At 49.1% G+C, this 26,465-nt stretch overlaps 1 protein-coding gene across 1 annotated transcript in view; it reads left to right on the top strand.

The window, feature by feature from the left end:
- The window catches only part of ABCC1 (ATP binding cassette subfamily C member 1), a 104,677-nt gene extending 84,117 nt beyond the window's left edge, over positions 1-20,560 (top strand). The window contains 8 exon segments of the mRNA XM_058433932.1: positions 307-337; positions 2,078-2,204; positions 3,095-3,196; positions 9,148-9,294; positions 11,650-11,808; positions 13,729-13,895; positions 15,873-16,067; positions 18,691-20,560. Coding sequence (XP_058289915.1) covers positions 307-337; positions 2,078-2,204; positions 3,095-3,196; positions 9,148-9,294; positions 11,650-11,808; positions 13,729-13,895; positions 15,873-16,067; positions 18,691-18,799 — 1,037 coding nt within the window. The 3' untranslated portion in view covers positions 18,800-20,560.
- Positions 20,561-26,465: the final 5,905 nt, after the last annotated feature.

The raw sequence follows: 26,465 nt of genomic DNA, 5'->3' as shown, positions 1-26,465 counted from the left end.
AAAAAAAAAAAAAAGTAGCCTGTCATGGTGGTGTGTGCCTGTAGACCTAGCTTCTCGAGAGGCTGAGGCTGGAGGTCGTTTGAGCCCAGGAGTTGAAAGTTGCATCGAGCTATGATTGCACCACTGCGCTCCAGCCTGGGCGACAGAGTGAGACCCTGTCTCTGGAAAAACAAAAAAGGAGATGGGGGTGGGAGATTGACATCTTGTGGATCACAGATAATAGCATCAATCCAAAAGAGGCAGAAGTTTGCTAATTATTTGCTGAATTTAGAGAAGTGTCCCTCTCACCCATTTGCATCCTGATAGACTTTCCTGAAAAAGTGACAGCACCCCAGAGGTGTCCCATAGCCCTTAGCCCGTCTTACACACTCTAATCCCATAGTGTAAGTCTGGGTGGGTCAACCCTGAATGATTAGAGACCTTGACTTCCCTTCAGAATTTTTAGGGAGTTTGTCACAATCTGGCTGTGTCTGGCGGAGTAGTGAGGATCAGTCACTTGGTTCATAAGGGCTGCAATGGAGAAAAGATCAACACCCCATCTTCCTAGAATGCTTTATATTTTAGAACTTTAAAATAATAGTTCTAGTGCTATATGATATCATACGAAGCCTAGCTTTAAACAAATAAGATGGCCAGGTGCAGTGGCTCACATCTGTAATCCCAGCACTTTGGGAGGCCAAGGTGGGTGGATCACCTGAGGTCAGGAGTTCGAGACCAGCCTGGTCAACATGGCAAAATCCTGTCTATATTAAAAATATAAAAAAAATTAGCCAGGCATGGTGGTGGGTGCCTGTAGTCCCAGCTACTCGGGAGGCTGAGGCAGAAGAATCACTTGAACCCAGGAAGCAGAGGTTGCAGTGAGCCAAGATGGCAGCATTGCACTGGGCAACAAGAGCGAAACTCTATCTCAAGAAATAATAGAAGATAAGAGAAGAATAAAATAAAAAGTAAAATAAAATAGTTCTGATGGTACATGATACCATACGAAACCTAGCTTTAAACAAATAAGATGACCGGGCACATTGGTTCACACCTGTAATCCCAGCACTTTGGGTGGCCAAGGCAGGAGGGTCGCTTGAGCCCAGGAGTTCGAGACCAGCCTGGGCATTATAGGGAGACCCTGTCTCTAAAAACAACAAAACAAAACAACCAAAAATTTGCCAGGTGTGGTGGCATGGGCCTGTAGTCCAGCTGCTCAGGCTGAGGCAGGAGGATCCCTGGAACCTGGAAGGTTGAGGCTGCAGTGAGCTGTGATCATGTCATCCACACTCCAGCCTGGATGGCAGAGTATGACCCCATCTCAAAAAACAAAATGACAGAAAACCTGATTTCTGTTTCTATTTTAAAGGGTAAGACAGTATATTTTAACACTTCGAAATGAAGAAGAGTCTGGGTTTGGGAACGTTACAATGATGTTTACTCGTACTAGTTACGCACTCCCCTCCCAGAGCTGTCTCATAACAAGAGACTGTTCTTTTCTACTTATTTTTAGCCAAAAGGCCAAGAAACGATGGTTATTTTAAATCACTAGTGTCTCTTATAGTCGATGTCTTCTTAGTATTTAGGAATTTCCAGGACATCTTTTTGTTGTTGTTAATAACTGTGTGTGTGTGTGTGTGTGTGTGTGTGTATATATATACACATATATATACGTGTATATGTGTGTGTGTGTGTGTGTATGTGTATATATATATCTATATATATATATATATGATTACAGGAGTGACCCACTACGCCCGGCCTATATGTATATATTTTAAAGGCTTCAATGAGAAAAAAGTTGGTTCTTAAAAAGGCAAGCTTCAGATTCCAGGGAAGATTGCCTCTGGAGAGCTCTGTTTTAATCCATGGGTTTGCCAGATTAATGAGGATTTACTGGCCTCATGCCTTTCGGCCGTCCCTACCCTGCGCCCATTGTGCATGTTTTGAAAAAGCAGTGCCAGGAAGGACTCTCTCTGGAACTATTGCGGAGTTACTTGAGTTAGCAAAGAATCCCCTTCCTCCCCCAAGAGCTGTAAGCCTAGTCTCTGTAAAGCTGACTCCACGCCTGTCTGTCTGCCTGTGTGTCTTGGCGCAGGTGGCTGGCCGTGCGGCTGGAGTGTGTGGGCAACTGCATCGTTCTGTGTGCTGCCCTGTTCGCGGTGATCTCCAGGCACAGCCTCAGCGCTGGCTTGGTGGGCCTCTCAGTGTCTTACTCATTGCAGGTAAGAGGGGATGCTCGTGGCTGGATTATTAAAGTCTGTTAATGGGGGAGCCAGTTGTCCTTGGCTTTGGATTCCAGCTTCAACAGGAATGGGGGAAAGGAATGTGAGAGGCATGGAGTTTGAGGAGTGGGTACAGTGCCACAGCGCCTGGTGACCAACTAGAGCAGGAGAGGGATTTGACGTGTGGCCAGGATTTTCCCCATCAGTCACAGAGATTCCTTAGTGGCCCAAGAGGATACTTCCAGCTACAAGGGGAATGCTTTTAAAGCTATGAATTTCCCTGTAAGAACTGCTTTAACTGCATTTCACAAATGGTGATACATTGTGTTTTCATATTGTCACCTGGCTAAAAATATTTTCCAGTTTCTTATGTGGCCCATGAGTTATTTTGGAAATGTGGTGTGTACTTAGGAGATGACAATGTGGCAGGCCTGGGTGATGGCTATACCTGGGGTTGCTAATTTCTGTACCTTTCTTACCTGAATGTTTCATAATTCATAACCTTTTTTTTTTTTTTTTTTTTGGAGACGGAATCTTGCTCTGTCACCCAGGCTGGGATGCAGTGGTGCAATCTCGGCTCACTGCAACCTCTGCCTCCTGGGTTCAAGTGATTCTCCTGCCTCAGCCTCCCAAACAGCTGGGTTTACAGGTGTGCATCACCACGCCTGGCTAATTTTTGTATTTTTAGTAGCGACTGATGGGGTTTCGCCATGTTGGCCAGGCTGGTCTCAAACCCCTGACCTCAGTTGATCCTCCCGCCTCAGCCTCCCATGATTCATACTTGTTAAAAATAATTTGTTTCCTGTTATCTCAGTGGAAAAAAAAAAGAAAAAGGAAAGTAAAGTACGCCTGCTCGCTCTAGAAATGTCACGTGACTCTTCCACTCACAGGTCACCACGTATTTGAACTGGCTGGTTCGGATGTCATCTGAGATGGAAACCAACATCGTGGCCGTGGAGAGACTCAAGGAGTATTCAGAGACTGAGAAGGAGGTAGGCAAGGGCCCCTGGCCGGACCTCTTGGTCTTTGGTGTAGCTTTACCCCAAGGAGATCTGTGGACCCTATCCTGTGCACCTCTGTCTCTGAGCAGGAGAGTGAGCTGGATACCTCACCAGGTAGAAGTGCATCTTACGCTTGTCCAGTCTTTTTGCAGCACTTATTTAGAGCCCGGTTTTAGGGTGAAAATAGTTTACCGGCTTTCCCCAAGATCTGGGGTATCCATATACGAGACTGTGGGATGCTGTCAGGGCATTCAGAAGGTATTCACATTGTGAAGAAGCTTCCCCCTCTAATTCTCTTTGATAACTTTTGACGGTATCACAGAGAAAGTCTTAGTCTGGGGCTAGCAGATCTTTAACACAATTGCTAACAGATCTTTAGCAATTGAGATGATCTCCCTTCAACAGACAGATAAACAGCAGCCCTCACACTTGGAGTCTTCAACAGGACGGCTTCTGTCTATCAGAAATAACCTTCTGTTATTTGTTATGAATTTGGTTTTTCTGTGTGTGAGATGGAGTCTCACTGTCACCCGGGCTGGAGTGCAGGGGCACAATCTCGGCTCACTGCAACCTCTGCCTCCCAGGTTCAAGTAATTGTCCTGCCTCAGCCTCCCAAATAGTTGGGATTACAGGTGCCTGTCATCATGCCTGGCTAATTTTTGTATTTTTAGTAGAGATGGGGGGTTTCACTAAGTTGGCCAGTCTGGTCTCGAACTCTTGACCTCAGGTGATCCGCCTGCCGCAGCCTCCCAAAGCGCTGGGATTACAGGCGTGAGCCACTGCGCCTGGCCTGTTATGTATTTGTATAGGGGACTCCTGTTACGGAAAATAATACTACTTTTCCATTTGTGATTGTAATAAATTTTCCTCTTAAGTTGAGAAGTTAAGTCTAAGTGACTGGATTAAGCATATTAAAACAACAAGAGAATGAGTACATGCATACTACACGAATAATTTAGCTGGGAAGTGTCCAAAGTTTGGGAAACTGCAGTTATTGAACCCCAGTCCCCTTTTTATAGATGGAGAAAAAGGGAGCCTGGGGAGGGACGGCGGCTGATCCAAGGTCCCACGTGGCTTGGTAGAACAGCTGGGACTAGGACCCATGCCTCCAGTCTTTGATGTCGTGTTGCCCTTAATAACTGCCTTCTTAGGCCCTGAACACCAGCACGAGTAGGAAGAGCAGTGATAATAGATAATCACAATAATGCCTGGCGACACCCCCACCCCACCATTAGTGATAACAGGGACACACGTAGTGCCTTGTAGAATGTCAGGCCCGTAGTTAAACGTTTAACACAGAGTAATGCACTCAGCCTTTACCCCGCCCTGTGAGTGATTTTTGAGACCCGGTCTTACTGTTGCCTGGGCTGGAGTGTAGTGCGATCTCACTCACTGCCTCCCAGGCTCAAGTGACTCTCCTGCCTCAGCCTCCTGAGTGTCTGGGACCACGGGCATACGCCATCACGCCCGACTGATTTTTGTATTTTTAGTAGAGACGGGATTTTGCCATGTTGCCCAGACTCGTCTCGATCTCCTGAGCTCAAGTCATCTGCCTGCCTTGGCATCCCAAAGTGCTGGGATTATAAGCGGGAGCCACCGTGCCCAGCCCAGCCCTATGATTTAGATGCTACTATTACCCCCATTTTACAGGCGAGGAAACTGAGACAAAAAGATGAAGTTTCTTGCCCAAGATCACATGGCTGGTAAATGGCAGACGTAGGCATTGAGCCTGGGCCTCCTCAGAGACCCTATCCAGTGCCATGGGAATCATGCTGCCCGGCCTCCTGAGGAGAGATGCCCCTTGGGAGTGAGACCAAGGCCTCCATAAGGTCTGTCCTCCTGAGGAATTCACAGAGGTGACCTCTGCCCACTCCTTTAACATTCTGACTGGGTGAACCAGGTCCCATGTCACGGGTGAGCATTATAAGAATGGCGTGAGTGCCCCCGTGAGGAACCAAGGGTGTATTACACCGGCAGCTTCCAACTTGACGCTGAATTTATTTAATTCATTCACAGGGTATTTCATTAGGTGTTTTTTTTTTTTTTTTTTTTTTTTTTATATGGAATTTGGTTTTTTTTTTTTTTTTTTTGCCCAGGCTGGAATGCAGTGGCACGGTCTCAGGTCACTGCAACCTCCACCTCCTGGGTTCAAGTGATTCTCCTGCCTCAGCCTCCCAATTATCTAGGATTACAAGCACCTGCCACCCTGCCCAGCTAACTTATTTCATTAGTTTTTATAATAGCCTCATTGACATGTGAGTTTCACATGCCATGCAATTCACTCAGTTAAAGCATGCAGTTTGATTGAATTCAGTTTTGGTTTTTTGTCTGTTTGAGACTTAAGTCTCGCTCCAGGCTGGAGTGCTGTGGCATGATCTCGGCTCACTGCAACCTCCACCTCCTGGGTTCAAGTGATTTTCAGCCTCCTGAGTAGCTGGGATTACAGGCGATTTTTGTATTTTTAGTAGAGACGGGATTTCACCATGTTGGCCCGGCTGGTCTCAAACTCCTGACCTCATGATCCGTCTGCCTCAGCCTCCCAAAGTGCTGAGATCACAGGTCTGAGCCACCACACCCGGCCTGAGTTCAGTTTTTAAAAGCATTTTACTTTTGACTGACTTATATTTTTAGAAGGATTGTGTTTGACAAACCCAAGAGAAAGTAATTGTCCTCATTAGTCCTACCACTATTCTGTATTTGCATGTATTTTTATATATAGATAGAAAGTTCCACATACTTCTCTCCATTCTGCTCACTGTTGTTATAGCATCTCCCCTTCAATTATGTACATAAATTATAAAATAGAGATATGCTTGTTGTTTTAAAAAAGAAAAAATCAATACAGGGCTGGACACAGTGGCCCACGCCTGCAATCCCAGCACTTTGAGAGGCCATGGTGGGTGGATCACTTGAAGCCAGGAGTTTGAGACCAGCCTGGCCAACATGGTGATTCCCATCTCTACTAAAAATATAAAAATTAGCCGGGCATGGTGGCAGGTGCCTATAATCCCAGCTCCTTGGGAGGCTGAGGTGGGAGGATCGCTGGAACCTGGGAGGTAGAGGTTGCAGTGAGCTGAGGTCACATCACTGCACTCCAGCCTGGGTGACAGAGTGAGACTCTGTCTCGAAAAACAAACAAACAAAAAAAACAAAAAAAGTAGTTTATGGTGGAGAAAGACAGTTTGTTCCTGTTCACCCCATTCCTCTCCTCTCCAGAGAGAGGCCCCATTAGCATTCGAGTGCATTTCCCCCAGAACTTTCCTGTGTGGATTCCCACATACCCCCACACGTTTGTTTGCTTGTTTCTTTTTCTTTTAACATAAGTGGGATCTACCTGTTATACCTTTTCTTTAACCGTGAGGCACCTTTGCATCCATGTGTAGTAACAGTCACTGCCTCTAAGGGCTGCTGTGAGGCTCAGATGAAATCATGGGTCTCAAGTGCTGAGCAGAGCAACTTGCATTACTTGCATTGTAAGCGCTCAATAATAACACTTATTTTTTGGCCGGCATGGTGGCTCACGCCTGTAATCCCAGCACTTTGGGAGACCAAGGCAGATGGATCACTTGAGCCCAGGAGTTTGAGATGATCCTGGGCAACATGGTGAGACATCGTCTCTACAAAATAAAAAATAACACTTTTTGTTGTTGGCAGTGGCGGTGTTTTTTTTGTTTTGTTTTGTTTTTTGAGACAGAGGAGTCTCGCTCTGTCACCAAGGCTGGAGTGTAGTGGTTTTATGTTGGCTCACTGCAACCTCTGCCTCCCAGATTCTAGTGATCCTCCTGTCTCAGCCTCCCAAGTAGCTGAGATTACAGGCTCCCACCATCAGGCCCAGCTAATTTTTGTATTTTTAGTAGAGCCAGGGTTTCACCATGTTGGTCAGGCTGGTCTCAAACCCCTGACCTCAAGTGATCTGCCCGCCTCGGCCTCCCTAAATACTGGGATTACAGGTGTGAGCCACCATGCCTGGCATTGCTGTTATTTTATAGCACATCCACAAAAGGGCTGAATGTCTTGCCTAAAAGGTGCCCAGTGTTTTCTTGTTATGTGCCCTCTGCAGTGCCCCTGAGCTTGGCCATGTGCTCTGCAGCCTGGTTCAGCACCTGTGTGTGCCCTGGAGGGGGATGTGCACTCCCTGAGGCTAAAACCACTGAACCTGGCCCAGGCCACATCCAGCTGTGGGCCTCAGGAAATGCTGAACTGAACTACTTTTCAGAAGGAGGGTTGTGTGTCCCTGGGCAAGTTACCGCCCCTCTCTGTGTGTCTCAGTCTCCTTGTATGTAACCTGGGGATAATGAAAGGACCCCCCACATGGGATTGCTGTGAGGATTGGATGAGGCACTGTGATACAGCTGCTGCTTTTATCCTTGCCTTCCTGCCAGGGTGGGCAGCCAGGGTAACTCACTTTTATTCTCGTGTCTGTCCAGAGAAGACCACTCATTTCATTGACTCCATTTATAAATACTTATTAAAAAAATTTTTTTTATCAAAAAGTAAGTATTATTGGCATCTAAAAACAAAATTCACCCAACACTGAAACATACTTCAATATTTATGTTATTGTTTTCTTGTTTCTTTTTTACTCAGTGTAGTGTGAGGAATGAATCACAAACATTTACTTCAGAGAAACAGAGACCATAGTGTAGATTTTATAAAATCACTTTTTAAAATCTCTGTATTGCGCTCCACAAATACCTAGAGCAAGTCTATGCATAAAATGTCACACTGTTGTCTAAACCTTAAAATTCTGCATCAGCCCAAAGATACGGATAAGATATACCTCCACTTGCTCTTTTGAAATGTATCTGTTACCTTATCCAACCTAATGATAGTTACCTAAAAAATTCTTTCTTCCATATGAAGTATCTGACAAACTGTTATTCATTTCTTTGCCGTTCAAAGAATTTGGGGGCAACATTTATATTTTATCAGAAAATTTTTTAAAAAGTTTATCATGTTCGTATTAAGATTAATGTCTGTGGCCGGGCATGGTGGCTCATGCCTGTAATCCCAGCACTTTGGGAGGTAGAGGTGGGCGGATCACGAGGTCAGGAGTTTCGAGATCAGCCCGGCCAACATGGTGAAACCACGTCTCTACTAAAAATACAAATATTAGCTGGGTGTAGTGGCGGGTGCCTGTAATCCCAGCTCCTCAGGAGGCTGAGGCAGGAGAATCGCTTGAACCTGGGAGGCAGAGATTGCAGTGAGCTGAGATTACAGCATGGCACTCCAGCCTGGGTGACAGAGTGAGACTCCATCTCAAAAAAAAAAAAAAAAAAAAAAAGAACAATGTGTATACAAATCAGTTGTACAATTATTTTAAGACAAAGGTGAATGTGAACATCAGGTTAATTCTGGCAGACAAAAATGAACAACTGTGCTCCAGTCAGCCATTGTCTATTACACAGAGATGACAGCTTTACAGGAGGTATCTGTGACCCACTGAGTGATGATTATGTCCCCTCAGTTTCTGTGCCTTCTACCACTGGTTCACTTTCTATGTCAGCACCCATGTCACTCTTCTTGTTCATGTTCATAAATATGTATTGAACACCTGCTATGTGCTCCGAGCCCTGGGATACAGCAGTGAACAATTAGAGCCTGTCCTCATTGAGTGGATGGTGCAGTGGGCGTGGGAGACAGAATACACTCAAGCATACCAGCCCCGAGAGGGCTGGGGACAGGCAGTGCCCTGAAGGAGAAGGCAGCACGGGAGGGGACAGAGGGACACAGGGCTGGGAGGGCGCTCTGCATCGACCAGAGATCCACAGGATGCGAGGGGGTCATTTGGGGAAGAGCGTTTCGGGAAGGGCAACCCCCCAGTGCTGAGGCCTGGGAGGCCACCTTGGGCAGCAGAGTGAGTGAGAGGGGAGGTCGGGGGAGTCACAGCTTTACCGGATGGACTGGGAATTCCTTACTCTCTCCCTTCGCTGCGATCAAAGGCGCCCTGGCAAATCCAGGAGACAGCTCCGCCCAGCAGCTGGCCCCAGGTGGGCCGAGTGGAATTCCGGAACTACTGCCTGCGCTACCGAGAGGACCTGGACTTTGTTCTCAGGCACATCAATGTCACCATCAGTGGGGGAGAAAAGGTGGGTACACATCGCCCCATTCCCCCACCCATTACCAGTCGGGCACAGGGTGCCATCGGGCAGGTGAACCTAGCTGCGGCTTCTCCCCAGTCACTCACGGCTCCACTCTCTGCTTGAATGGCTTTTCCGGTGGCCAGGAGTGGACTGTGGCAGTAAAAGCTGTTCAGAGCGCATCCAACTTGCAGAAGTGAAGGCTTTTAGGTGAACTGACAGCCCGAAGACCAAATGAGCCCCACAGATATGTTTTGGAAGATTTTTGTTGTTGTTGAGGCAGGGTCTTGCTCTGTTACCCAGGCTAGAGTGCAGTGGTGTGATCTCAGCCCCCTGCAGCGGCAGCCTCCCAAGTGGGGGGACTACACATGGTTGGGACTACAGGTGTATGCCACCACACCTGGCTAATTTTTGTATTTTTTGTGGAGACAGGGGTCCTACTATGTTGCCCAGGCTGATCTGGAACTCTTGAGCTCAACCGATCGGTCCTCCTCAGCTTCCCAAAGTGCTGGGATTACAGGAATCAGCCACCATTCCTGGCCCCTGGAAGAAGCTTTTTGTTTTTTGGGTTTTTTTGTTTTTTTTTTTTTTTTGAAATGGAGTCTTACTCTGTTGCCCAGGCCAGAGTGCAGGGGCCCGATCTCAGCTCACTGCAACTTCTGCCTCCCAGGTTCAAGTGATTCTCCTGCCTTAGCCTCCCGAGTAGCTGGGACTACAGGCATGCACCACCATGCTTAGCTAATTTTTATATTATTAGTAGAGATGGGGTTTTGCCATGTTGGCCAGGCTGGTCTTAAACTCCTGACCTCAACTGATCCACCCGTTTCAGCCTCCCCAAGTGCTGGGATTACAGGTTTGAGCCACCGCACCCGGCCTGGAAGAAATTTGAGTAAGTTGCAAATACTGAAAAATCTGGAAGACTTAATATAAAAATTTATTTTCTGCTTTTTTTTGGAATATCAGAACATCTGGCAACATCAGGTCAATCCTCCCCCACCTGGCTCTTTCTAGTCAACCTGTGAGCCTCCTGGTTCACCCCAGTCCCTCCCTGTCCCATTCAGTGCCTAGTTGGCCCCTCCAAGACATTAGAATTTGTGATCTCTAGAATAAGGTGTCACCATCCCTTCTAGGGGATGGCTCAAGGGAAGTGAGAAATTGTCAGAATTTTGGAACCTTCTCTTGGTTCCAAGCTGTTCTTGGAAGAGGTTCCTTGACCTGAGTGATACCCTTAGACTGTCCTCTGGAATCGGTCTGAGAGTCTTCCTGGCCATTTGCTGGGGGACAAGGCTGCTTTCACCTCTGAACATATGGACTTAGTGAACTGTTCGGCGTCCCTCTCACAAAGCTCAGAACATTCTGTTCCCAGCAGATAATTTCTGAGTTACAGAGAAGAGCAGAGTGGGTGATGTTCTTGCTGTCTTTGTTTTGTTTTGTTTTAAGACAGGGTCTCACTCTGTCACCCAGGCTGGAGTCCAGTGGTGCTATTTTGGCTCACTGCAACCTCTGTCCCCCGGGTTCAAGTGATTCTCCTGCCTCATTCTCCCGAGTATCTGGGACTACAGGTGCATGCCACCACGCCCGGCTAATTTTTGTAATTTTAGTAGAGATAGGGTTTTACCATGTTGGCCAGGCTGGTCTCGAACTCCTGACCTTCTGTGATCCACCTGCCTCAGCCTCTCAAAGTGCTGGGACTACAGGCCTGAGCCACCGCGCCCAAGCCCTTGTTGAGTCTTTATGGCTTATCTCACATCATGAGAATTTTTCCACGCATGCTGCTCTGTGACGCCCCTGTAGGAGGGAAGAGGAAGCCCACCTCTCAAGAGTCAGGCAGGAAGGGGAGAATTGGAGATGAGGAACGTCATCCATTGGCCATTAGCTAGAGAACCTAGTTCCTTCAAGAGAGGATGCATGGAGACCAGGTCATAGCAAAGGGCCGGAAGATCTGCCTGAATCTTGCAGATATTTCAACAACTCGTGATGGGAAACTCACCATCAAAGATGTGAAAAACAGAGTGGGGAAATGAGGAAATGCCTGATTATTACTTAATAGTGACTTGAGTTAAACAAATGGGCTTTGTTGGAAATTCCTTCTGTCTCTTCTGTATCTCTTTTGAGGTCTCTAGTAACTTATAAAAAGCTGAGTCATTCCTTTCAGGAGCTTGGCAAAGGGAAGAGAGTCCTTCTTGACCTTCGGCCAAAACACCCTTAAAGGAGTGTCTCTGGGCAGTGCGCGAGGGAGAGGGCTGTGGGGTTGGGTCGACCAGATGACTCATGCCTGAGGTGGGGCCGAGATGAGGGCACTTGGGGCAGGGACAAGTCCAGATGCCAGCATTCCCACCACACCTGGGCCCTTCTGTCCTGCAGGTCGGCATCGTGGGGCGGACGGGAGCTGGGAAGTCGTCCCTGACCCTGGGCTTATTTCGGATCAACGAGTCTGCCGAAGGAGAGATCATCATCGACGGCATCAACATCGCCAAGATCGGCCTGCACGACCTCCGCTTCAAGATCACCATCATTCCCCAGGTGGGGTCTGGGTGCGGCCCAGGGGGTGAGCCCGAGCTGGCAAGCCCTGTGGTTGCACTGACAGTGATGTATGTATATTTTGGGGGCAAACATACATTTGGCCCTACTTCGTCGTTTTTTTGTTTTTTTTTTTGTTTTTTCTGAAACAGGGTCTCGCTCTGTTGGCCAGAGTGGAGTGTGCTGGCGCAGTCTCAGCTCACTGCAGCCTCCATCTCCCAGGCTCAAGCAATTCTCCCACCCAAGCCTCCTGAGTAGCCAGGACTACAGGCACATGCCACCACACCCAGCTAAATTTTTTTTGTATTTTTTGTGGAGGTGGGGTTTCACCATGTTGCCCAGGCTGCTCTTGAATTCCTGGGCTCAAACGATCCACCCACCTTGGCCTCCAAAAATGCTGGGATTACGGGCGTGAGCCACCGCACCTGGCCTTCATTGTTTTTATAGAAGTTAGGCTATGCTGCTGCTTCCCTGAATTTTCTCTTAGCATATGATTAACGAGGTGGGAATTAACTGACTGTCAGTCCTGACTTCTTGTTCCTGCAAGGGTAGTTTTGGAGCATCTAGAAAAATCCAGAAAGACACCGTCTTCTCTCTCTGCTGCCAGAGTCAGACTGAGAATCTCTAACCCTTCCAAGAGCTAGACAAGAAATAAGACTTTTTAATTTTTGATTCATGGGGTGCACCTGCAGGGTTGTTACATAGGTATATCGTGTGATGCTGACACTTCGGCTTCTGTGGATCTCATCACCCAACTGTTGAACAAAGTACCCGAGAGAGAGTTTCTCAACCATTATCCTCCTCCATCTGTCCCCACTTTTGGAGGATCCGGTGTCTATCGTTTCCATCTTTACATCCATGAGTACCCAGAGTTTAGCTCCCACTTATAAGTGAGAACATGCTGTATTTGGTAAGAAATAAGGGTTTCCTTTTTCTTTATTTTTCTTTCTTTCTTTTTTTTTTTTTTTCATTCAAGTGATTCTCCTGCCTCACCTTCCCAAATAGCTGGGATTACAGGCACTCACCACCACGCCTGGCTAGTTTTTCTATTTTTAGTAGAGACGGGCTTTCACCATGTTGGCCAGGCTGGTCTCAAACTCCTGACCTCAAGTGATCTGCCTGCCTCAGACTCCCATAGTGCTGGGATTACAGGGGTGAGCCAACATGCCTGGCTGAAATAAGGATTTTCTAGACCAATCCCTGCAAGTGGATTCCTTAATATGTTGCCTTTTAGTGTAATCTTCCGTAAAGTGTCTTAGAAGAGTCTCTTTTGCAGTTGGATGACGGGAGAATCCACAGGACTTTACTGTTAGGAATCACCTGTGCTGCATCTCATTTCAGGAGGTTCTCAACCCACTTGGATATTGAAGGCTGTAGGAAGTTGTATGGAAAGGAAATCTGTTTTATTCTGCCAAACTCAGACTTTCCAGACTTTTTTTTTTTTTTCCATTATTAAGGAAATTTTTTTTTTTTTTTTTTTGGAGACAGAGTCTCACTCTGTCACCCAGGCTGGAATGCAGTGGCACAGTCTTGGCTCACTGTAACTTCCATCTCCCAGGTTCAAGTGTTTCTCCTGCCTCAGTCTCCTGAGTAGCTGGGACTACAGGTGTGCACCACCATGCCCAGCTAATTTTTGTATTTTTAGTAGAGACAGGGTTTCGCCATGTTGGCCAGGCTGGTCTCGAACTCCTGACCTCAAGTGATCTGCTTGCCTCGGCCTGACAAAGTGCTGGGATTACAGGCATGAGCCACTGTACCTGGCCTTTTTCTCCGTTATGAACATCTCCAGAAATAGTGATTCCAAGGAGCTCTGACACCCACCTTCAGCAGTCCTGGCCAGAAGTCCTTAGGCCTCACCTCGTCTCCATCCATGTCATCTTGACACAGGCATCACATACCATCTGCTCTCTTCTCTCTGAACAGGACCCTGTTTTGTTTTCGGGTTCCCTCCGCATGAACCTGGACCCATTCAGCCAGTACTCGGACGAAGAAGTCTGGACGTCCCTGGAGCTGGCCCACCTGAAGGACTTCGTGTCAGCCCTGCCTGACAAGCTGGACCACGAGTGTGCGGAAGGCGGGGAGAACCTCAGGTAGGCGGGGGTGAACAGGGAGACACCGGATAAGGTGTCCTAGGCGTCACCTCGGTAGGGGGGTTTGAAGATTCTGTCCAGATCTGTGTCAGACCTGGATTGGAGTCCCAGATGACCATTTGTTCCTTCACCTCTTGGAGCCTCAGTTTCTGTATCTGTAAAATGGGTCTTAATCCAGGCTCTTTGTACCATGAGGTAGAATAACCAGGATGACCAGTACGTTTCATTTTATACACACCAGCTCCATTCAGTTGACAATGGCTGTCAGTTGTTAAGCTATGGAAAGTCTTCTGTACCAGTTGGTCACTAGCACTGCTCTGAGCCCCCAAGTCCCCATGCACTACCCCAGCTGTCTTGGTCCTTCTACCAGGATCCTGGAACTTTGTCCATGACCCAGCAACTAAAGCATTAATGCCTGGCACACCAGCGGAACCTCTGGGGTCCCGCTTTGGTGGTGTTTGCTAGTGTCTGGTTCTGGTTCTGTTGTCCATCTCCATGACAACCAACCATAAAGCCTCAGGCACGTTCAACCTTAAAGCAATGATCATTGCTCCCATACGAGGGCAGTCAGCCAGGTGGCTATGCTGATCTCGGCTGGGCTCACATGCATGTCTAGGGGTCAGCTGGCTGTTAGCCTCAGGTGGGGCAAGAAGGGTATGTTCCGTGCATCCCTCATTCTCCAGCAGACCAGCTTGGGTATGTTGTCATGGCGATGGCAGGGGCACAAGAGCGTGCAAGCCCCTGTTGCGTCTGACAGTATTCTTTTGGCTGGCCTTATGTTTGCTGGTGTCCCATTGGCCAAAGCAAGGTACATGTCTGAGTCCAGACCACCTCTCATGGCCCCACAGTTGGATAGGGATGCATGGATATGAGGCCTTTTTTTTTTTTTTTTATATAGGGGGTCTCACTGTGTCACCCAGGCTAGAGTGCAGTGGCACAATGTCATCTGCAACCTCCGCCCCCAGGCTTAAGCAATTGTCCTGCCTCTGCCTCCCAAGTAGCTGGGGTGCCTGCCACCATGCCCAGTTAATTTTTGCATTTTTAGTAGAGATGGGGTATCACCACATTGTCCAGGCTAGTCTCGAACTCCTGGCCTCAAGTGATCCGCCCGCCTTAGCCTCACAAAGTGCTGGGATTCTAGGTGTGAGCCACTGTGCCCAGCTTTTTTTTTTTTTTTTTTTTTTTTTTTTTAAAAGAGACAGTGTCGGCGGGGCGCGGTGGCTCACGCTTATAATCCCAGCACTTTGGGAGGCCGAGGTGGGCGGATCACGAGGTCAGGAGATCGAGACCACGGTGAAACCCCATCTCTACTAAAAAAATACAAAAAATTAGCTGGGCGTGGTGGCGGGCGCCTGTAGTCCCAGCTACTCGGAGAGGTTGAGGCAGGAGAATGGCGTGAACCCGGGAGGTGGAGCTTGCAGTGAGCCGAGATTGCGCCACTGCACTCCAGCCTGGGTGACAGAGCAAGACTCTGTCTCAAAAAAAAAAAAAAAAAAAAAGAGACAGTGTCTCACTCTGTTGCCTAGGCTGGAGTACAGTGGATTGATCTCGGACTCTAACTCTTGGACTCAAGCAATCCTGCCTCAGCCTCCGGAGTAACTGGGACTACAGGAGCATGCCACCACACCCAGCTAATTTATTTTTGTTTTTGGAGAGATGGGGGTCTTGCTTTGTTGCCCAGGCTGGTCTCAAATTCCTGGCTTCAAGCTATCCTCCCACCTCAGCCTCCCAAAGTGCTCGGGTTGTAGGTCTGAGCCGCTGTTTTGAGAATGATTCTGAACCTGCATCTTGCTGAATAGGAGATGTGCTCTGATTGATTAGTGATGTCTGCTGCAGACAAAGATGTTGGGAGTGGACGTGCTTTCCTGGTCAAGCAACATAGAGTGTCTCCTTTCACTTCTCCCAGCCTGGGCCTAGGTTCAGGGTCAGGGGTGGTTTGACCCAACACTATCTCCTCGTCTTTTTCTTCTGGTCAAGTGTTGGGCAGCGCCAGCTTGTGTGCCTAGCCCGGGCCCTGCTAAGGAAGACGAAGATCCTTGTGTTGGATGAGGCCACAGCAGCCGTGGATCTGGAAACGGACGACCTCATCCAGTCCACCATCCGGACACAGTTCGAGGACTGCACCGTCCTCACCATCGCCCATCGGCTCAACACCATCATGGACTACACAAGGTGATGCCCCTGGCACAATGGCCTCTAGGCTTTGGGAGTTTGCCTTACTCACTGGCTCACTCACTCATTCGTTCATTCATTCAACACTGTCCTTATCCCTAGTGACAGCCCCGGTGGGTGGATCCTCTTCGTCCTGGATGGTACCAGCTATTTCTTTTTTTTTTTTTTTTGAGACAGAGTCTCGCTCCATCTCCCAGGCTGGAGTGCAGTGGTGTGATCTTGGCTCACTGCAGCCTCTGCCTCTGGGGTTCAAGCATTTCTCCTGCCTCAGCCTCTCGAATAGCTGGAACTACAGGAATGTGCCACCACGCCCATCTAACTTGTATATTTTTAGTAGTGACAGGGTTTTGCCATGTTGGCCAGGCTGGTCTTGAACTCCTGACCTCAGGCAATCTGCCCGCCTCCACCTCCCACAGTGCTGGGATTACAGGTATGAACTGCTGTGCCCGGTGGTACCAGGTATTTCTAATATCATCTAGTCATTCATTCCGTCAGTGTATCCGCATAGCGCACCTGCCGTGTCCTAGACACTGGGGACTCTGTAGGCTGCTGTCAGACAAGGTCCCTGCCTCTAGGACCAAGTAGCTTATTAGATGGAGGAGACAAAAAATATACAGAGCAACAAACCAACAGGATTCCAGAGGGCAGCAGGTGCTGGGAAGGACACTTGCCAAGGAGACCGGATAGCGAGTGCCAGGCAGGGCCATTGTTTCCATTGAGCACTGCAGGCCCGGTGCCTGGGACCCACAAAAAGTTTTTATTTTATTTTTTTAAAAAATCAGAAGCAGGCCAGGTGTGGTGGCTCATGCCTGTAATCCCAGCACTTTGGGAGGCCGAGGCGGCAGATCACCTGAGGTCAGTAGTTTGAGACCAGCCTGGCCAACATGGTGAGACCTTGTCACCATTAAAAATACCAAAATTAGCCAAGTGTGGTGGTGCGTGCCTGTAATCCCAGGTACTTGGGAGGCTGAGGAAGGAGAATTGCTTGAACCTGGGAGGTGGAGGTTGCAGTGAGCTGAGATTGTGCCACTGCAGTCCAGCTTGGCCAACAGAGTGAGACTCCATCTCAAAAAAAAAAAATGAATATAATCCAACCTGGCTTTTATTTATACCAACACAGTCATAAGATAGAATTTCTAGCATGTTGTGTGGAGAAAGCCGCCTCCGCAGGCATCAGTGCCGGGGACCACAAAAGTCAGAATGCGGCCGTAGTGCCCGGGTCTTGGGGGTTTTGAGTTTTGCATGGGTCATCTCTGAAGAGGTGACATTTTAGCCGAGACTTGGACAATGAAAAGGAGTCAGCCTTGAGAAGATCTGGGACAGCGATCTGCAACCTTGTTCTTAAGGGCCGGGGTCGTTTCAGCTTTGTGGGCCACATGGCCTCTCAGCCACTTGACTCCAGTGTTGCCGTGTGAAAGCAGTCATAGATAGTGCACGAATGAATGAGCATGGCTATGTTCCAATAAAACTTCATTCATAAAAACAGGCAGGGGGTCAGATTTGGCCTGCAGGCCACAGTTTGCCAACTTTTGATCTAAAGGAAGAACATTCTAGGCAGCCGGTACAGTCGAATGTAAAAATGAATGCGCTTAATGAATTTGAAGGCTAGCATGAGGAGGCCATTGTACCTAGAGGTTGGAATTGAGCAGACAGGGGCAGGAGATGAGGCCAGAAAGGTAGGCAGGGGCTAGATCTTAGAGCACTATGTAACCACGGTGAGAAGCTTGGAACTGACTCTAAGAGCCCTATAAAGCCATTGGAAGGTGTTAAGCAGGGGAGTGGCATGAGTTTCTATTTTATTTTATATATTTATTTTTGAGACAGGGTCTCACCCTGTCGTCCAGGCTGGAGTGCAGTGGTGGGATCACAGCTCACTGCGGCCTCAAGCGATCCTCCTGCCTCAGCCTTCCAAAGTGCTGGGATTACAGGCGTGAGTCTCTGCACCCAGCTGACGTGATGTTTCTAGTTCACCGAGTACCACCTACTAAGTGGCAGATGCTGAGTTGGTGCTTTTGAAATATAGGACATAGAAATGAGGACAGAAGTGGGCAGTGTCAAATCTTATAGGACCTAAAATATTAGGGGTCAGCCAACTATGGCCCACAGGCCATAGATCTGGCCCCCTGCGTGTTTTTATGAATAAAGTTTTATTGGCACACAGCCACATCTGTTCATTTTCCTATTGTCTCTGGCAGCTTTCACACTATAAATACAGCAGAGATGCGTAGTTGTAACAGAAACCATATGGCCTGCAGAGCCTGAAGTATTTACTATCTGGCCTTTTTCAGAAAAATGTTGCCAATCCTTATTGTAGACTATGGTAAGATCTTTTTATTTTACTCTGAATGTAATGGAACAGTGAATGTGAACAGTCAACACTGTTAATACTGTTCCCACCATGATTGATGTGGGGTAGATATTAAGGAGGTGGCCTTATGGGAATTTGACATTGACTAGAAATAGAGATTGAGGGCGAGCAACCAGCTGGAAGGTACTGCACCAGTCCTAGCAACAAGTGTTAGGGGCCTGACCGAAGCAGTGACTTGTCCAGGTCAGTTGTCCCAGGGGCACGAGGTGCTCACCCCTCCCCTTCCCCTCCTGTCTGTATCTCCTCTCCCTACAGGGTGATCGTCTTGGACAAAGGAGAAATCCAGGAGTACGGCACCCCATCGGACCTCCTGCAGCAGAGAGGTCTTTTCTACAGCATGGCCAAAGATGCCGGCTTGGTGTGAGCCCCAGAGCTGGCATATCTGGTCAGAACTGCAGGGCCTACATGCCAGCGCCCAGGGAGGAGTCAGTACCCCTGGGAAACCAAGCCTCCCACACTGAAACCAAAACATAAAAACCAAACCCAGACAACCAAAACATACTCAAAGCAGCAGCCACCGCCATCCGGTCCCCTGCCTGGAACTTGCTATGAAGACACAGGAGAGACAGAGATGCGAACCGCCCAAAACATGCACACCCTTGCCCATGGTGCCCTGAGACACACACACAGCCTCACGCCCCCGGGAATGCAAGTGGTTTCCTGGTGCTTCCCACGGAGGAGTTTTGGCAGCCAGACTTCTGGAGGAATTGGTTGTATAGAAGATCCTAGTGACCAAATCCAGCCCACTGCCTCGGATCTCTCCAGCCGAAGTCTGTGGACTGCAAGTCTTTGAGATGGTTCTGGCTCCCATCACCTCTAACATCCTTGTCTGGGTCCACCAGGGATGCTTCATTTCCTTGGGGCTGCAGTTTTGTGGTTGAGGGGCCTGGAGAAAATCATTCTCTCTCCTTGGCAGTGTCCCAGGGTCCTGGATGGTCCTCTTACCAACATCTGGTCTTCCAGGCACTCAAAAGCTGGGAAACCAGCATCTCAGCTCCGGCTCTACCAGTTCTTGTTTCGGGCCAGAGGCAGCCTCTGCACTCCCATGCCTGTCCTCCTGGAAGGGACCTGGTTGGACTAACCTGGATCTGGAACTGTAGGGCCAGGGGATTGTCTCAGGGCTGACGTTCCACCTGGGGCTCCCCTCCCCACCCACCCCCACTCCAGGCTTTCCCTTGCTTTTTTCTTTCGTTCAACATTGTAAGAACAATCAACACTGTTATTACTGTTCCCACCATGATTGATGGGGGTAAATATTAAGGAGATGGCCTCATGGGAATTTGACCTTGACTAGAAATTGAGAATGAGCAACCAGCTGGAAGGTACTACGCCAGTCCTAGCAGAAAAACGTGTTAGGGGCCTGGCCCAAAGCAATGTTGGTTGCTTACAGTGTTGGTTGATTTTGTTCTTTTTTCTTACTGCCTCTTTTCTTTCCCTCTCATGGTACCTGCTCATGGTTATGAAGCTTTCAAAGTAAAGAATACGAAATACCTCCCAAGTATTACCAGTGGGTACCAAAAAAATGTCCCCTTGAGTCTTTTCTTCGTTTTTAGATTTTAATTCTCTCCCTTGGCGTCTGGTTAGCCCCCGGGGGGGCAGCATTGTGGAGAACTTGACATTTAGTTACTGATGCTCTTCCAGGACACGAAAAGAACCCATCTTTGAATATCAATGATTTTTTTTTTTTAAGTACTGTTCCGGGGAGAAAAACAGTCTCAAAACTTGAACTTCTTGGGAAGAGAAGTGTTGGGCTGAGAAGTAACATTCCCAGGAAATAGTGAGAAGATCGCCCTACGTTTGACCGTTTTGGTCTCTGTGTTCCTGAAAGAAAACGGAGAAGCAGCATCTTTTAAAGCTTGTTCTTTAAGGTATCTCGGTTAGAGCCCAAAGTGAAATCCGGAAAGCAGCCAGAGCTGACGGCTGCCCCAAGACTCATACTTGCTAAGAATTACGTCGCCGACTTCAAACCCAGAGAGCACCTTTCTTTTAGGTGAAAACACGTATATTTATTTTTTGTAAGTTATACCATTCTTTCACATTAGATAAACCAAGTTTTGGGGGATCCTTTTGTAATGACTTACACTGGAAATGCGAACATTTGCAGTAAAATATATATATATATCTATATATTTTATTTCTTTCTAAAGAATGGTTCCCTTTGGGGCCTCGGCGAGGGCTCCAGCCATGTCCGCTGAAGGGTCAGGATGTGGCACCTTCCTGTTTCTGTTCTTTCCTTTTGACAACAAGTCGCCTCTAGTGGGAGCTGTTGCCAGAAAGGGCAAGTCCTAGAGATCACTAGTCAGATGGGCTTTAGTGGGAAGGCGTGACAGCCGCAAGGTGGACGGAGCCCAGGCTTTGGGGTCGGACAGACCCTGGCTTGAGTCTTGCTCTTGTCATTCGCTGTTCGTGTGACCCTGCGAAAGTCACTCAAGCCTCTGTGCCTCACTTGCTTTGTCTGTAAAATGAGGCTGGTTGTACTTACCCTGTGAGCAGTGATGTGTGCAGTACTCGTAGCTTCGGTCAGGTTCTAAGACACAGGCGAGGCAGAAGTCACATGTGGCCAGAACGATCCTTGAAAATCCTGCCCTCCCCCTGCCCTTTTTTTTTTTTTTTTTTCTTCCTAGAGGCAGGGTCTCACTCTGTTGCCCAGGCTGGTGTGCAGTGGCACGATCATAGCCCACTGCAGCCTCAAACTCCTGGGCTCACATAATCTTCCTGCCTTGGCCTCCTGAGTAGCTGGGACTACAGGCATGTGCCCAGCTAATTTTTAAAAATTTTTATGGAGTCAGGGTCTTGCTATGTTACCCAGGTTGTTCTTAAACTTCTCGGCTCAGGGGATCCTCCTGCCTGAGCCTCCCAAAGTGCTGGGATTCAGGCACCTGGCCTGAAAATCCCTTTATGTTAGTTCAGAGAGGCAAGGCTGTGCTGCAGTAACAAATTCGCCATAAAATCTTGGGAAATGATCGCAAGGCTTTGTTTCTTGCTCACGCAGTTCTTGATGTGGGTCAGCTGCTTCTCTAGGGTAGCTGACTTCCCTGTGACAAGTGATCCAGGCTGTCCTGGTTTTGTGACATGGCCTCCCAAGGGTTGGCCTCCAGGTCCCCACAGTGGGCGAAGGGAGAGTGGACGACTCTCACCCACTCTTCCGTGTCTGAAACCAGAACTGACACAGTCAATCCCACTCACAGCCCGTTGGCCAAAATGAGTCACATGGCCCCAACCCCACCATTGCGGGAGCTGGGAAATGGAGCAGTGCCTGTGGAAGAGAAGGATTTCTCCCTTTCCTAACTGATGTGGTTCCGGAGTGTTGGATAGTGGAGTAGTCAGACTAGTGTGTTTGGTTTCTAACTTTGAAATGGGTGAGTCTGGGCAGTAAGGAATGTCTGTATTTGGGGAGCACACCATTTCTGCCACACCTAAACCCATGCACCAAGTACATGTGCAGATGGAACTTTCTAGCGCTGCCATTGTTCCCTCAAGCCTTCCTGTCCCGATTGAAATCGTTGGCTTGCACTAGGGACTGTGGTGTACAAAGGTGCTCAGGGAAGAGCCGGCGAGGTGGTGACCATTAGAATGAGTAGTAGTGTGGGTGCAGTGACTCACGCCCCATTGAAACTGTTGGCTTGCATTAGGGACTGCAGAGTATGAAGGTGCCTAGTGAAAAGCCAGTAAGGTCATAACCATTAGAATAGGTAATATTGGCCAGGCATGGTGGCTCATGCCTGAATGATGTCATTGGCTTGCATTAGGAACCACAGAATATGAAGGTGCCCAGTGAAAAACTGGTGACGTTGTGACTATTAGAATTAGCAGTATTGGCTGGACGCGGTGGCTCATGCCTGTAATCCCAGCACTTTGAGAGGCTGAGACAGGAGGACTGCTTGAGCCCAAGAGTTCAAAACCAGCGTAGGCAACATAGTGGAACTCTGTCTATATAAAAACATTTTTTTTTGTTAAATTAGAAGTAATTGAGGCTGGGCGCAGTGGCTCACGCCTGTAATCCCAGGACTTTGAGAGGCTGAGGCGGATGGATTGCCTGAGGTCAGGAGTTCAAGACTAGCCTGATCGACGTGGTGAAACCCCGTCTCTACTAAAAACACAAAAATTAGTTGGGCATGGTGGCACATGCCTGTAGTCCCAGCCACTGGGGAGGCTGAGAGGAGAATTGCTTGAATGTGGGAGGTAAAGGTGGCAGTGAGCTGAAATCACACCATTGCACTCCAGCCTGGGCAACAGAGCGAGCCGAGACTCCATTTCAAAAGAGTCGTAGTTGGATCTAGGGGCGGGAATCTTAATATAGATGTGAGATGTGTTTAGGTCTCAAAGCCCGACCCTGAGTATTAAAATCGCAGGTCAGATCCTAAGCAGTCCCCGAGAGCTCCACCTGGTGTGCATCTGTGCCTGTGTCTCGGGGTGGGGCAGCTGCGTGCTCAGGTGGAATCCGGGGCTGGGTGCAAGTTTAATCCACTTTATGAAGAGGAGGCAGAGTGAGGCATCACTCCTCATCCAGGGGAGTGGAAGTACTGTGGAAGGAAGCTCTGTTTTGCACCTACTGCGTGCTGGCCCTGCGCTCACTGTTGGCAGAACTCTCCACATTGGAAAGGATCCCCCAGGCCAGAGAGGCGTAAGGAGGGGGCTGTGCTTTCCAGTGTTGAACTGTTCCTCTGTCCTCACAGCCACCATCAGGCCCTACAGCAAATTTGTTTGATTTTCTCCAAAACACCTAGAATCTATCCACTCCCCATCCTCCCATTGCCACCACGCTGGTCCCAGCCACCCCACTTTCTCCCTGCATCCCTACAACAGCTTCCACAGTGGTCTCAAGGCTTTTGCCCCAGCCATCCACACACACAATCAGTGTCCTCAACCTGGTGGCTATAGTGACCTTATGAAAACGCACATTGGCCGGGCACAGTGGCTCACGCCTGTAATCGCAGCACTTTGGGAGGCCGAGGCAGGCAGATCACCTGAGGTCAGGAGTTCGAGACCAGCCTGGCCAACATGGTGAAATCCTGTCTCTACTAAAAATACAAAAATTAGCCAGGTGTGATGGCGAATGCCTGTAATTCCAGCTACTCGGGAGGCTGAGGCATGAGAATTGCTTGAACTGGGAGGTGGAGGTTGCAGTGAGCCAAGATCGCGCCATTGCACTCCAGCCTGGGTGACAGAGTGAGTAAGACTGTCAAAAAAAAAAAAAAAAAGAGGCAAGGTAGCCTGATGGTGAGGACCCGGGCTCTGAAGCCAGACTGCTTGGGCAGAGATACCACTCATTCTGTTTGTTTTCTCATCTGTCAAAAGGGCCCGATGGTAGTACCTTCCTCATCAAAGCGTTCCATTAAGGGGCCCAGTGAGGTGGCTTCCTTCTCTGGTCCAGTGAATGAGTGTGGCAGGCATTTAAAGCAGTGTCAGTTACACGTAGTTATGTGTTTGCAGTGGCAAGGTCGACAGTGGTGAGTTTTAAAGAGTCTACTGGGCGCAGGCACCGACCAGAGAGGAAGTCTGCAGCCTTGCTGGGTGGAATTCGTGTTCCACCCACCAGCCAGGCCCTGCCGGCAGCAGCCCATGGCGGGGGTATTAATGGCCTGGGCATCCCCGCTGGCGCATCTCCAGACTGCCGTGGTATGGGCCCGACAGCAGTCTCGTTAGCAGGCTGGCAGGCACTGGTTCCCACGTGCTGGCCGCCTGTGGCCCACCCTCTGCTCCCTGGCACACAGCCTAGGAAAGAGAGTCTGATGGCCCTGGGTCATCCCCAGCTGAGTTTGCCAAATGCCCACATGGCAGCCCCTGCCTAGGGTCACTCTGCGAGGCAGTCAGGTGGCTCAGCTCCAGGCAGAGAAAAGACAGGCTGCGTCTGCCGCCCTTCCTTAAGACAAACGTGCCCTGTGCAATGACTTTGGTATTAGACCCAGAAACAGATCCCCGCTCTGTCCTTACGGACTGGGTCACCTTGGCAGGTCATGTCAACCCCTTGAGCCTCAGTTTCCTCACCTGTGAAATGGAGCTAGGAATAGGTAGTTGTGGGTCCACAGCTTTGCAGGCATGACTAGAGGCAGGTCAAGAATGCGGACTCCCTGCCCCACTTTGAAGGTGGTAGAAGCTGCAGTTACATCTAGATTTAGTTTACTCCAGGCCAAAAGGGGCATCACAAAACCTTCCGTCAGCATGGGCCATCAGGAAGTCCCATAACCTGATGGGCGGAGCAGGCCCTGTGTCCTTAAGAAAAGGTGGAGTCCTTGCCCCACCACCCCTGACACCAGCAAAGCCACTGCTCAAGTATCTGTGGATGATGGATGGCAGCGGGGCAGGTTAGACCGGGGATTCTCAACCAAGTGGGTCTTTTTGTTTTGTGTTTTTTCAGACAGTCTGGCTCTTTCACCCAGGCTGGAGTGCAGTGGTGTGATCTCGGCTTATTGCAACCTTCTCTCCCTGGGTTCAGGTGATTCTCCTGCCTCAGCCTCCAGAGTAGCTGGGATTATAGGCACCCGCCACCATACCCGGCTAATTTCTGTATGTCTGGTAGAGCCAGGGTTTCACCATGTTGGCCAGGCTGGTCTCGAACTCCTGACCTCAAGTGATTCGCCTGCCTCGGCCTCCCAAAGCACTGGGATTACAGGCATGAGCCACCACGCCCGGCCCAACCAGGTGGCTTTGACCCTTTGGGGGATGTATGGCAGTGTCTGAAGATACTTTGTCACAAGTCTGGTGGTGGTAGAGGGAGGATGTTATCGTCATCTAGTGAAGAAGAGGCCAGGGGCGCTGCTGAACATCCTATGACGTGCAGGACATGTCCCCACAGCACAGAACTATCTGGCCCCACGTGTCAATAAGGTTCAGAAAGCCTGGGGGATTGCCTTCTCTGCTTCCACGAACACATATCCATGTATTATGTTACCCTTGCGGCAATGCCACGAGGTCAGTGAGACTCCCTGGCTAGCATAATGTTAGGATCAAGGGAGTTGTCTGATGTCTCTTGCTGCCCTTCCCAGAGATCTTTGTGTGGCCTTAAGCTTGGCTACTTTAGACTTAGTTCCTCTTTTCTGGTGCCTGAAGCTGGTTTGGTGAGTCCAGTATTAATATACTGACCGCTGTCAGAAAGAGGAGTGAGGAGGCTGGGCATGATGGCTCACGCCTGTAATCCCAGCACTTTGGGAGGCCAAGGTGGGCGGATGACCTGAGATCAGGAGTTCAAGACCAACCTGGCCAACATAGTGAAACCCTGTCTCTAGTTAGCCAGGTGTGGTGGGTGCCTGTAATCCCAGGTACCTGGCAGGCTGTAGCAGGAGAATTGCTTGAACCTGGGAGGCAGAGGTTGCAGTGAGCTGAGATCGTGCCACTGCACTTTAGCCTAGGTGATAGAGTAAGACTCTGTCTCAAAAAAACAAAAAAAGAAATGTGTGAGGAATGCAACAAGCTGTGCATTGACCACCCTTGGTTACAGCAAGTTCTCCACGCTCATCTGGGTCCAGCCTTTGGCTGTCGACAGCATCTGGAGCGGAACTGAACAGAAACACTCCAGGTGTTCCGATGGGTGCTGGGGCGCCCCCAGGAAGCTGGAATTTGGTTTTTAGCAACCACATATGGGAAATGAACCCGCCAGGCGCAGTGTCTCACGCCTGTAATCCCAGCACTTTGGGAAGCTAAGGCCAAAGGATCACCTGAGGTCAGGAGTTTGAGACCAGCCTGGCCAACATGGTGAAACTTTGACTCTACTAAAAATGCAAAAATTAGCCAGGCATGGTGGCGGGTGCCTGTAATCCCAGCTGCTCCAGAGGCTGAGTTGGGAGAATCGCTTGAGCCCGGGAGGTGGAGGTTGCAGTGAGTCGAGACTGTGCCACTGCACTCCAGCTTGGGTGACAGAGTGAAACTCTGTCTTGGGGGAAGAAAAAAAAGGGAAATATACCAAGTCCTTGGGCAAATTCTCCCATTGAGGGCTGAGGAGTCTTGGCTCCTCTGTTGTTTTGGAAACCGAACATGCACATTTGACTTGCTCATGCGTGGAGGGGACCCATGCTTGGCATGGGGGGCACCTG

This window comes from Hylobates moloch, unplaced genomic scaffold, assembly GCF_009828535.3.
Source record: "Hylobates moloch isolate HMO894 unplaced genomic scaffold, HMol_V3 SCAFFOLD_23, whole genome shotgun sequence".
Classification (NCBI taxonomy): Eukaryota; Metazoa; Chordata; class Mammalia; order Primates; family Hylobatidae; genus Hylobates; species Hylobates moloch.
The sequence above is the reverse complement of the archived record's forward strand: the minus strand, read 5'-3'. Positions and strand labels throughout refer to the sequence as shown.